Source organism: Strix aluco, chromosome 8 (genome assembly GCF_031877795.1).
Source record: "Strix aluco isolate bStrAlu1 chromosome 8, bStrAlu1.hap1, whole genome shotgun sequence".
In the NCBI taxonomy this organism is placed as follows: Eukaryota; Metazoa; Chordata; class Aves; order Strigiformes; family Strigidae; genus Strix; species Strix aluco.
This window is the reverse complement of record NC_133938.1, coordinates 11,161,230-11,173,905: the sequence shown is the minus strand read 5'-3', so window position 1 is coordinate 11,173,905 and position 12,676 is coordinate 11,161,230. Positions and strand designations below refer to the sequence as shown.

General features: G+C 46.9%; 1 protein-coding gene across 1 annotated transcript; it reads left to right on the top strand.

Moving 5' to 3' along the window:
• The first annotated feature begins 527 nt into the window (after positions 1-527).
• Positions 528-12,493, top strand: NASP (nuclear autoantigenic sperm protein). The gene is made up of 15 exons (XM_074832148.1): positions 528-695; positions 1,838-1,888; positions 2,713-2,823; positions 3,384-3,464; positions 3,618-3,715; positions 4,425-5,315; positions 7,180-7,262; positions 8,126-8,211; positions 8,347-8,420; positions 9,428-9,616; positions 9,876-10,042; positions 10,475-10,528; positions 10,618-10,689; positions 11,676-11,807; positions 12,327-12,493. The coding sequence occupies exons 1-15, from the start codon at positions 634-636 to the stop codon at positions 12,378-12,380; spliced, it is 2,205 nt and encodes a 734-aa protein (XP_074688249.1). The 5' UTR covers positions 528-633; the 3' UTR covers positions 12,381-12,493.
• Positions 12,494-12,676: the final 183 nt, after the last annotated feature.

The window sequence follows — 12,676 nt, the reverse complement described above, 5'->3', positions numbered from 1 at the left end:
GATGTGCCCCGCGTTCGTGAGCTCCTGCCCCGCCCCCGGCTCTGGATCGGACCGCAGGGGCAGGGCCCGCCTGCCCGCCGCGGTGCTGAGGAGGGGCCCTGCCTGTGAAGGCCGGAGGAGACCCGGGCTCCGTGACCCGGCTGCAAGGGCCGGGCTCATCCTCCCCGCGCTCCGAGACCTGCGCAGGAGTGCAGCCCCGGCCGGCTGGGGCAGACATGCCCACCTTCCCCCGGGGCGGGCGGCGGGGGAGCAGCGAGGCCGCGGCTCCCCCCTTCCCCGCCCCACTGGCGCCCGGGGTGGTGGCGGGGCGGACTACGCCTCCCAGCATGCCGCGCGGCAGTGACTCCCAGCGGGGCCCCGCCCCGCCCTCCCGCGGCACTACACTTCCCAGCGGGCCCCGCGGCCCCGGCACCGCCCCTTCCCGCCCGGGACTAGGTTTCCCGACAAGCCCCGCGGGGCGGCGCCCCCCAGCGTCCCGCGGAGGCCAGGCGCGCTGCATGCCGGGAGCGGTAGTCCCCCCGCGGCGTGCGCGCGCCGCCAGGCGGGCCGGGGCGTGTCCTCGGGGGTATATAGGCAGCCGGAGGGGTAGGGGTCTGCACTCTGCCGCCGCCGCCCCTGTCTCCAGCAGCTTCTATGCAATCTTCGGCCGTCACCGCTCCCCCCTGCGTTGAGCCCGCGCCGGCCTCCCCGACTAGGTAGGGCGGCACGGGGCTGGCCCCGCTCACGGTGTGTGCGTGTCGGGGAGGAGGGGGGCGGGGGGGGCAGCAGGGGAGCGGGGAGCGCGCTTTCGCGCCGCGGGGTGACCGTGGCGGGGGGTGTGAGGGGGCGGTGGCGGGCAGGGTTTCCTCTGGGGGGAAGGACGGGGGGCGCGGGTCGGGCTCGCGCGCCTGCCCCCCTGCCCCCTCCCGGCGGTGGTACGTGCCGCCCCGCTCCTCCGGCGCCAGCTGGGCCCGCTCGGCTCGCGCGGAGCCACCACGTGACCCCTGCGCGGCTGCTGCCATCTTTGTTGGGGGCAGCCGACGCCGCGGAACCTGCCCGTGGGGCGGGTTGGGGGAGGGGGAGCGGCGGGTGGTCCTGCGGCGTCACGTGACGCCGGGCCGTCAGCCCGTGAGGAGCCGCCGTCGGGGTTTGGCGCCAATGGCGGGGGGCGGGGCCGGGGGGAAGGCGGGAAAGGCGCCCATTGTCTGTGAGGGGCGGGAGGGGGGGGGGGCCGGGGCCGCTGCCCGCCTCGCCCGGCCTTTGTTCCGCCCGGGGAGCTCCGCGACGCCGCCCCCAGCCTCCCTCTGCCGGCCGCGGCGGCTGTCAGCTGGCGGCCGGGGGCCGTGCGGCGGCTGCCCTGGCGAGCTGCCGAGCAGGGGCTGCCCGGCGGGCGGCCGCGGTGAGCCCCCAAGCCGCCTGAGCTGGGCGGACGGGCGCCCTGGGCACGCCCCCGGGTTTCCGACTGGAAACGCGGTGCGAAGCACCCGGTTTTTGTGCTTTGCGGCTCGTTCCGTGCCGCAAGTTTGCATGGGGAGAGCTCTGAGCTGCGGGGTGCTTGCGGGTCAGTGGCTGCAAGCTGGCAGGGGTTGGGTGGTCCTGGCCTGTTGGCCGGGTTTAGTCTGATATAACCTGAAAGTGAAAGCATCTGCTTTCCTACCAGTCTTTTATTCAAACAATAAATAAACCTGCAACTAATAGGTTTCTCTAAAAGACAGCCAGCAGAGCGAACTCGCTGTAGATGGCTGAACACCTGAAAGCAAGCACCGCTCCTGGCTCTGATTTCACACCTCTGAGCGCTCAGTTCCTCTCATGAAAAGTGTGGCCTGTTATAAACACTTACGCATTATTTTGTTTGCAGGATGGAAGAGGAATTGGCAGCTCCTTCCACATCCACAGACAAGACAGACAGGTGAGGTGGGAGTCAGAATTGTCAGTTACTGAAGAACGCAAAATCCAGGGATTATTGAGTGAAACGAAAAGGTTGCCCTTCAAATCAGTTGCTAAGCTTGAAGTTCGACAGACGTGGATGCTGTAGATGCTGAAAACTTGTGCTCACCAGCAGTCTGCACAAATGTACCTCAACAAAACTCTTTCAAGAGCTAATAAACACACAAATACTAGCTGTTGTTTAGGAAGTTTTTGATCTGTGAGTTAGTGCTGGGGAAGCATTGGAGAGACACTACTATGTGATAGCGTGTAGTGGTACTCCTGTGGGCAGATCCTCTTGTCCTACTCCAAGGTACTGGGATGGGATGGACCTTCTGGAAATGGAGCTATGCAAGATGAACTGAACTGAAACTAAGACTTGAACATATCATTCTTCTCATGCCTCATGCTGTGCTATGAGAAGTCATAACCTAGATCTATTCTTGGCTTAACTAGTATCAATACAGTAGTCAAGTGTTGTATTGGTGTGCAACTCTTCAAGTACATTCTTTAGCATCCTTTGTCATATCAGATTCTGATACCCACTTCTTGCAGCAGTTAGTTAATTAATTAACCTGTCTGCCCTCAGTCATCAGAACTAAACATTGGTCCAGATTTAAACAAACAAAACCCAAAAACCAGACACACACACACACCCCCCCCCCCACCCCCAGTAGTTCCAACCAGTGTAATGTATGCAACTTGTTCTTATACAAAGCTGACTAGGTTTTGAAAGCTGGAAACGAAATTACTATGGAAACTAACAGAATCCAGTATTTGATTTATTTTTTTTTTTCCCCTCTCCAGTATGGATGTGGATGGAGAATCAAAGAAACTATTGGGTCTAGGACAGAAACACTTGGTAATGGGAAATATTCCAGCTGCTGTTAATGCGTTCCAGGAAGCTGCGAGCTTACTGTGAGTACTAGACTGTTTTCTGTATTTTTGTAGGGCTTGGGTTTCAGCTTGGCTACACTGGTGTGGCTTATACAAGAAAGATTGAGATTTTTACCTCACATATGCTGCTGTATTTGTAATACAGCTGAGAAGAGGACAAGCTATTTAAATTAACCCAAGTGTTGGACAGTACTGTAGTTGGTGTGCAATTTAGGCAGCTTTTGTGATGGTAATTGTTGGTGCAGTTCCCTAATGAGGAAACGGAATTTGATATTTTGCAGTGTGTGGTTCTGATGTCTGCTATTATGAAAGTAATGGGATAGTGTTACTTGCTAGTAACTTGTTTACTAGTCTTGATCAGTCTCTGAGGACGATACCTCTTTGGGTTTTAGATTAATTTACTTTGCTGGATGTTTGAGAACCATGTCTAGCTAAATGAGAGGAGCGTTCATTATTTGTTTGAAACAATGGGAGACGAGCTAAGAAACTGATTCTTCCTGTCTGGGAATCTTTAACTTTCAAGTTCATGTATCAAAATCTAAAGTAGGCACAGGCAAAATAATTCTTCGTTACTTTTGCAGGGGTAAAAAGTATGGTGAGACAGCGGATGAGTGTGCAGAAGCTTTTTTTTACTATGGAAAATCCCTCCTGGAGTTGGCAAGGTATGCTAACAGATTCAGAGTCTGCCTGGCATAACAGCGTAGACAGAACTTCATTTATACAGGGCGACATGGGGTGGGATGGGCATTGCAGCTTGTGCAGTTAAAATGGTGTTAATTATAAGAGCTAAGGGATAACAAACTTGTTCCCTGTAGAATGGAAAATGGTGTGCTGGGAAATGCCTTGGAAGGGGTGCAGGTTGAAGAGGAAGGAGAAAAAGCTGAAGGTGGTTCTGCATTACCAACTGCTGATGGTATGTAAAGCTGTTGGCCATGTTGTGGAGGCACTGAGCTGTGTTTTCTTGTCTAAATGATCAAAGTTCAGTCCATCGGTATCTCGGGTAGCCTGAATCATTCTGCTGAAACTCTTAGCAGCCTGAGTGGACTTGGTTTTTTGTTCTTCTAATCTTGCTTAAAGATTGAACAAAACCTCTAAAACTTCTGCAAGGAACTGGTCACTGAAAGCATGTGTAAAGTGTCACCAGGTCTGTGTGTCCTGAAACACTTCATTCAGACTTGCTTTATTAAGCTTCACAGTCGACTTGGAACTGCCTTGTAACAGTACAGTGTATATAGTAGGACAGGTCAGAGTCTCTGTAAAAAGTCCAAGAATAGTAACTATTTTGTACTACTTGCAGCTGGAGATAATACGGGAGTTCCTGTCAATCCAGACTATTGAAGCACTGGCACCTCTTGCTTAGCTGTGACTAAAAACGCTAGCGCGCAAAACTGCACACTGCTTGAGCGGCTGCCTGCTATAATGCAGTCTGGGGAAGGGGAAGGGATTTGCTTAGTTCAAGTTACTATGTTAGTTCCTTTACTTTGAAAATGGAGCTTTTAGGAATGTCGTCTAATCTGATGACAAAGCAACACACTGGAGGGTCTGAGGGTGGTATTGTCAGTGCCCGTTAATGTCTTTATCACTAAACTCGAAGAAATGTTTATGCTTCCTCAATCATGTAGAAGATTCAAGGGAGGAGTTGAGAGGACAGGTATATAACGCCATGGGGGAAAAAGAAGAGGCCAAAAAGTCTACAGAAGAGTCTCCAGTACTACCTGAGAAGGAAATCAAAGAGGAGGATGCTGAAATGAGAGATATCACAGAAGAAGAACCAACAGAAGAAGCAATTGCTGACAAGGATGTAAAGCTTGAAGAGGCTGAAGAGAAGATGGAGGCTTCTGTGGAAAAGGAAGTCACTTCAGAAGAGCAGAAGCAGCAGGCAGCTGTGGAAAAGGAGGCTACAAAAGAGGAGGCAGCTGTGGAAAAGAAGGTAGTGGAAAAAGAGCAGAAGGTGATGTCTGAAGACAAGGTAGCGGAGTCAACTGAGAAGGAGAGAACAACAGAAGTGGCAAGCAAGGAGGCAAAGGCAGCTGTGGAAGAAGCTGAAGCTGGAGAAGTGGCTGTGGAAGAGAGGGGAGAGGTGGGAGAGCAGACAGCAGAAGCAACAGAAAAAGAACCAGCTGTGGAAAAGAGAGAGGCTGTAGAAGGGCAGGCAGAGGCAGCTGTGGAAGAGAAGGCAGTAGCACAAGTGACAGCAGAAGTGCAGGCAGCAGTTGCTGTGGAGCAGAAAGAAGTTGCAGAAGGGGAAGCAGAGGCAGCTGAACAGAAGGTGGAGGAGAAACAAGAGCCAGTAGAGACAGCTATAGAAAAGAAACTGGATGAATTGAAAGAGACAGAGTCCTCAAAGGAACTTGTGCCCACAGAGGGCAAAGAGCCGTCTAATGACATGGAAGAAAAGGCTGAAGTAGCTGCTAAGGTAGAGAAAGAGGAAAAGAAAGATGACCTGATGGAAGAGGGTGAAGGTGCTAAGGTAGAAAAAGAAGAGAAAGATGACCTGATGGCAGAGGGAGAAGGTAACAGTGAGAGGAGAAAAGTACTTGTGGGTGGATGACTTGATGGATTTGGCTAACAATGGGTAAAAAGTGTTCCATTCAGAATTTTCTGTTTGCCTTAGAATAAGGAAAAGGCTCAGTAAAGGGGCTCTTGAAGGATTTTACATCCAAGTAAAGTTTCAAGGAATAGTGAATAGTCTCAGTTTCTCTAGACTAACGCTTAACTAACTGCAAAGCAAATCTTACTTGAAAGCAAACTTACAGCCCTGTGAAATGTGTGAGTAATGGCTAGGCTGGTGGAGAATACTGAATGGATGTTCACTTGCATGCGTCTGGGTTTATTGCACTAACCTTCGAATAACTTGAAGCACAAGTTGCCTCTGGTTATATTTTATTTTAAAACAGTGGAGCAGAAAAATAAGAACAGCTAAATACATAACAAAATAGTATATTCACTTTCGGTGGGGAGAAGGAACTCTCCATTTGAGTCTTTCTGGTGGTAATTACAAGTGAGGGTTTGGCTGGCAAATCTAAACTTAATTTGCTCCGGAGCCTGAAGGCTTATTGCCACTGTCTAGTACAGTCTTCCTGCTATTTAGCTTTTTCTGCCATTCTGCTTCCCTGCTTCATTACAGCTGTGTTCAGGATGTTAAGGTAACCCAGTAAAATTTGTACACTTCGCTGAAGTATTACTTGCATGGCCTTAGTAGGCCAGTGCTTTCTATTGCACAAGTTAATTGATGAGCTGATAATTGAAACTCTGCTGGTCAGTAACTCAGCTTCACAGGAAGAGCCTTATTTTAGGAGTGGCACATATTCAGACTGAATAGTTCTGGACACTGAAAGGATTTGTACTGCTGAGCACAGTGAACACTCAGTGGTGGAGCAGATGCCTAACAACATGTCTGTCTGGACAGAGTGTGACTGAATGTAAGCTAAGAGTAGTTATCCACTCCTCATCCTGTGAAAAGCTGATTATGTGCACATACTGCTGCTTTTTTGTCCCCAACTCTGTTAGTGTGAGGACACTCTTGAACATCCTGATCTGGTGCTATGTCATTCCAGACTCCTGCTACTTAAATTTTAACTTCCTAATATCTTTTCTGTTTTGCCTTTGATTGAGCTGTCCTCATACTTGCAGGTTTGGCCCTCTCAGTGGAGGGTGTGCCTTTTTGGGAGTTAGACTAATGAGCTCACAGGTTCTCTAGTCTTCACCCCAACAAGTTCGTGTTATTCTGGAATTAGTCAGTGGTCATGATACAGGAATTAAGTGTATGACTTCAGCATGCAAGTCAACCAGTGCTCTAAAGTTATTAGCCATACTCCTTCACTGCACATTTTCCCAGAATGTTTTCTACTGGTAGAATAGATCATGCAACACTCCTGCACAGTATCAGAAGTCAAATCAGTGCTACACAATAGCAGGTTCATTAATAATGTTGCCACTTAAATGTCTGACATGAACACATTCAGAAACAGTCTTATTTGTACCCAGCTTGGCAGCTATCTTGCTGAAAACGCTTGTTATCTGTAGCATGAAGTCCAGCAACTGACCAGTACCTCCAGGGCTGCTCAGGATCCCGCGGCTTCAGTTGGGAGTTCTTGTACATTTGTGAGAACTGAATGTTCTCAAGTTTCTGTTCTAGATAGTATGGAGTGAAACGTAAAACAAGGACTAAGGTAGCTTGGAACTACTTCAGTCTACAGTGCCTAATGCTTTCAGCGAGATGGCTGCTGCTGCTGAGAGTCTAATGTCTGTGCTCTTCTTGCGTCACACATCTAACCTGTCACTGGAAGGATAGGGGCTGGATAGAATACATTCTGCCTGACTCCATGTGAAGCAAGCGTAGTAACAAGTGTTCTCATTCATCTACTTTCCTTATAGAAACAGAAGAATCTGAAGAGGAAGATAAAGAAAATGAGAAAGCTGAAGATGATAAGGAGAATGAATTGACAGTGGAAGACAAGGTGAAATTGCTGAGCTCTGATACTGGTGCTCATGAAAGAGAAATGTCATGTTAATGTTTTTATAAAAGCTCACTTGTATTTCATTTAGTCCTGTGTAGGAAATAACTTTTGAAAACCACTATTGCCTAAGGAAGGGGCAGTCTTACGTGTAGCCCACATCACATTGTAGGATCTTGCTCGGCTCTGTCTGTAAACTTGGGCTTGTTGAGCTACGCCAAAACAAATGCTTGCAGTCTGCTGATGAGTAATGCAGCCTGGTCAGTGCAGGCAGGGAGAGTTGCTTTAGCTTCTAACTAAAGTTAGTTACTTGTAACAATTTATTCTCTGCTTGTTTTGTTGTCTCACTATGCGTGTTGAATGCACCCAGTCCAGTAAGCCATGATTAGGATGGGAATGTAGTGGGAAGTGTAGTCCTGCTTAAATCTGAGGTGTTAAGACTTAGAAAAATCTGAAGCCTATTAGAGTGTGGTACTAATCATGTTAGACAACTGTCTTGTTCAAAAGCTCATTTAAAAAAAAAGAACATCAGCTCCTTTGCTTTTGGTTCATCTAAATACCACCTTAAACAAAATCTTACTCTTGGGATAATGTTGGTGCTTGGCACCCTGTTATTTCTAGGAAAAAAATATTAAAGCCATATCAACTAACAGTGTAAGCTTATCTTCCACCTAGAACATGTTCACTGCAGGCAAAGCCTTGGTTGATGCAATAACCTCTTCTGCATGTTCTTTTCTTTTTTGTTTTTACCTTCTAGTGGTAAACTGTTTCTCTCGAAGAATTTATTCTTTGATGGCACTGCTTAGAAACTTAGTGGTGTTTGATGTGATACGTAGCCAATCACTTAATCTTTAATGCATTTCTAGTCTTTACAGGAAAGTGAGGAGGATGAAATTGGAAATCTTGAGCTAGCCTGGGAGATGTTGGAGTTGGCAAAAATCATCTACAAGAGGTAAAGACTTTAAGTCCTAATTTGGATGTGGGCTAGAGAAACTCATTGTAAATGGGGGGGGTGACATAAGCAGTTAGTGAATGTGTCATATTCTGTTCAGGATTTGAAAACTACTTTTTTTTTTTCTTAATTTAGACAAGAAACAAAAGAAGGTCAGCTCCATGCAGCTCAAGCTCATCTAAAGCTAGGAGAAGTTAGTATTGAATCTGGTAAGTAATATTAATTCTCATGTACTAAGTGTTTGGTTCCACTTTCTTTCACTTTTGTACTTAACAGCCTTAACTCACCTCCGTTCATTTTAAGATGAAAACAAAATAGAGTTTGTCTAATTGATAGTGCAGCCATGTGAGAAGCTTTGGAGTTGATGATGAACAAGTTGATGCCTTAAACAGAATAGTCCATGCTTTTCCAGAATGGTGAAAGAAAGCTTTGAGTAAGAAGCAATGTGTTACCAGATCAAAACCAGCTTTGTGTTCTGCTTTAAGGTTTGGTTAGCTTCAGAAACTTGAGAGAGACTTTCCTTATTGAGGCGGTGAGTCGCTGAGCTCAGTAGGAGGTGTCAGTACCATGCCACTTCCAGAACATAAACACTGCAAATGAGAAATGGTTGACTCTTAGACTTCCCACAATCCTAGGGTAGGGTCAGGAAAGACTCTGTGTTACGCAGCAGAAAAAAGGAGTGGGAAGCAAGCCCCACCTTCGTGCCTTGTAATGTGTTTTATCTGTCCTTCATTTAAAAACATGTTTTAATCTTGTTAAATCCAAGTAGAGTGTAATCCTTCTCTATGGCAAGCATTGGAAATAATCTGACAAGTTTTTGGACCAGGGCTGCAAAATGAGGGTTGTGGTTTATGTCACTAGAACACATTCAATGGAGAGCTTGACTGCAGAGGTGCAGGCGACCCCTTAGTTCTAGATTCAAGTTGCAGTTGTGACCAGTTACGTTCCATTTATGGTAGGGGGTTAAATAACAGGATATGTGTGGCTGGTTTTGGCTTGGCTGCTTAGTTTTTCTATTTAAGCAACACAGTAAAGAACTCTTGAGAGAACTAGAGGAACTGGACTCTAAATCTTTGAGGGAGGAGGCAGCGTTGTCACTTGATGATCAGACTATATAAGGTCTAATAAAATACGGAGTCACTGAATAAGGGTTTAGATGTTGCTTGTTTGGATAAATGAGTGTAGTTTGTAAAGACTTTGCTTCTTTCTCCTATAGAAAACTACATGCAGGCTATAGAAGAGTTTCAGGCCTGCCTGGCCCTGCAGCAGAAGTACCTGGAGGCTCACGACCGCCTGCTTGCTGAGAGTCACTACCAGCTGGCGCTGGCCTACCACTACAACAGCCAGTTCGATGAGGCGGTTTTGCAGTTTGGTAAATCTGTAGAAGTCATTGACAAGAGAATGGGTAAGTGGATTTCTAAAACTGCTTAGTGAATATGAGAGCTTTCACAAGTCAAAGCAGACTTTTAAAAGTAAAGCCCTAAAAGTAGTTAGGTATGCTTATTCCTTGCTGTGCAAATGTTTGCTGGTCTGAAAATGGTAACAGGCTACACTGATATCAGAGCTGTTGAAGCAGTGTGTGTTAGATACTTGCCTCTGGATATTGATAACTGGGCAGCTTCTTTGTATTGAAGTTTTTTGCCATGATAACTGTTTCATCCTAGCGATGCTTACTGAGCGAATAAAGAAGGCAGAAAGTGGGTCCCCTGAAGACGAGCAGGAGATTGAAGAACTGAAGGGACTGCTTCCTGAAATTAAAGAAAAGATAGAAGATTCAAAGGAGTCTCAAAAGAGCTCAAGAGTAGCTAAACTGGCACTGAAAGCAACCCTGGTTAGTGCATCCTGTGGTTTCCTTTTAACCAAACATTCTTCCAATGAAACTTGAAGTAAACCGGTAACAGGGGGAGCTCAGGCTGATCGTATAGTTTAGGAGCTGGTGGTTGCTCACAAGTGTTATGGGCTATGATGGTGAGAAGGAAACTGAGGCAGCTGACATCTAAAGAGAATATTTAGTAAACAAACTGACAATAAACTGACTGTTTCAAACTAAACTGGAATTTAGGCTTCTAGAGCAATTTAATGTGTCAGGGCTGGAAATGATAGGTCGAGCAAATGTGAGAATGGACTGAGTGTTGCATCTGTCCTGTGTGTAAGTGACGAATGCAGAGCTAAGACATGAAGGAGTTGGGTTTTCTGTCCCTTTCTAAACTAGCATATATGGTCTTGCTGGAAATTCTTCACTGTTTCTTCTGGTTTTCTTAAGGTCGGAACTACATCTGGCTTTGCACAAAGTGAAGACAGTGGTTCTGTTTCCACAGTAAGTTAAAGATGGATGTTGATAATTCCTGTCAGCTCTAAGGTTTACTGTTTGCTGTTACTCATGTGTCAATGTCTGTCTTGTAATAGATTCCAGTAAGAAAAGCAGCTGATGGTGCATCTCAGTGTGTTACAGACATCTCTCACCTAGTCAGGAAAAAGGTGAGTCCAGAAATGACTACTTGAACAGTTTGTTAAAGTACCACTGGCTTGCTCTGCATAATTGGATTTCTTGTTCTAAAGCTTTTTTCTTAATTCTATAATGGAAAAAACACTAAAAGTAAAACCAGAAGTAGCGCATGAAACTCCTTTCCACTGGGAGCCAATCAGTCTGGGAACCATCCAGCCTCCAAGAGACTGTTGCTGATGGTTGAGCACCCTGCCTGACCCACGCTGGTTTAACTTCAGAGCTGAGCTGTGTGGCTCTGCAGGCGTTCTCTGAACAAGTGCCCTCCTCTGCTGCAGACTGCAAGAAGAGCAGGGTGACCTTACACATCTTAAGAAAAGGGCAAGCAACCAGGCTGAGTTGGGTTCCCTTCTTTCCAAGTGGAAATGGAGAATTGGGCTTAATAAGCAGCAAAGCCAGTCTAATGGTAGTAATGATAGACTGCCTCGTAGAGGTAATATGTTGAGTGCTTAGGTTCCTTTAAAGGTTTATGTTTTTTCTAGAACTGTTTGCTAATATAACTAAAATTATCCCCTATAGGATCTTAGTCTTTATTTTGTATGCTGCTGTGGCACAGCCTGGCCTGTGTTATATTGGCCTCTTTCAGTTCAGGTTTGCCTGGAGCAACTTTGATCTGCTTTACACAGGTGATTGTAAGTGTCATAGATGCCCTCAATCTACCCCCTTAACTGTTACCTGGCTCAGCAGTTGCATGTTTCCTTGCCAAACTATAACTAAGGGTAATTCAGCATTATAGATACTAGCACCTAAATAATGTCTTACTGGAAATCCTTTGTGGTCGAGACCTCTGTACCAAAGCTTCAGAGCTTTGGTTAAATCTTAACACTTAAATACCTGTCTTGAACCTGGCAAGTAGAGGTTGAATAGATAATGTGCAATGACATCTAGATGCTAACTTTCTAAAAAATATTTAAACTTTTAATTTGTACATAGTGAAGACTATATACAATTTTGTCTTCAGAGGAAACCAGAGGAGGAGGCTCCACAGGGGGACAATGAAGCTAAGAAATCTAAACCAGAACCGGCTGTCAATGGTGGTGGTGCTGATGCTGCCCCCAGTGGAAATGAGGTTGCAGAAAAAATGGAAGAGGAGGTGGGCAGCTGAGGCAGGAGTCTGTGCCATGCTTTCCCCGCGCGCCCCCCCCCCCCCCCCCCCCCCCCCCCCCCGCCCCAGACATGGTTTTGTGCCTGGTAGCTGTACTGGTTTTATTGCCTGCTGGTCTCCACAAGGTGCCCCAGATGAGATGGGGAATATTCCCCCCCTGGCAGGATGCATGGTGTGTCTGACACTGGGCTGGGAAGTCACCAGCTGTGAAGATGTGGACCTGTGGGGTGGGACAGAAACATGTTCTGAGTGTTGGAGTTGGGCTGAACTACAGCACAGGGCCTTTCCCCAAAGTAGTTTTTCAGTACTCCTGGGTTTTAATACTTATCATCTGGGCTACAGTTGTTAACATCAGTATTTTAGAACAGTGCTGGGCTCTGAAGACCAGTAAAGCATGTGAGTAGTCAGTTAAGTCTTCAAATGACAGAAACCTTGAACTGCTGCATGAATTGATGCTGTAAGGCAGTGTCTTGTTCTTTAAAAACAAAACCTTTTCTTTTCTTTTAGACAGAGAAAAGGCCACAAGCAGAATCAGGGGCTGCAGTTGAAAGCACAGTATGATAATTCTTTAACCTTGGACACTCCTCTCCTTACAAGGAAAATGGTTTTGTATATAGTGTATTTTTTCACTTTTTGGCAACTTTTGTATGACTTCAATAAAGATTGTAAGCAAATGGTCCTTGTCTTGACCCTCCTCCTGTTACAAGCTCTGCAGCCTTTGCTCCCCACAGCCCCTGGGGGGTGCAGGTCTCTGCTCTGGCTCACTGCTGACCTCCCTGTCCCTTTAGCCTCAGTGGTTCCATCCAGAACAGCCCAAGGGGGCAGGAGCAGACTGTGTGCTGGGGAAGGCAGGGCTG

Coding starts and splice junctions, on each gene's coding strand:
- NASP (XM_074832148.1), top strand. CDS start 634: ATGCAATCTTCGGCCGTCACCGCTCCCCCCTGCGTTGAGCCCGCGCCG. Junction 1,889..2,712: donor TCCACAGACAAGACAGACAG/GTGAGGTGGGAG, acceptor TCCCCTCTCCAG/TATGGATGTGGATGGAGAAT. Junction 10,690..11,675: donor CTCACCTAGTCAGGAAAAAG/GTGAGTCCAGAA, acceptor TTTTGTCTTCAG/AGGAAACCAGAGGAGGAGGC.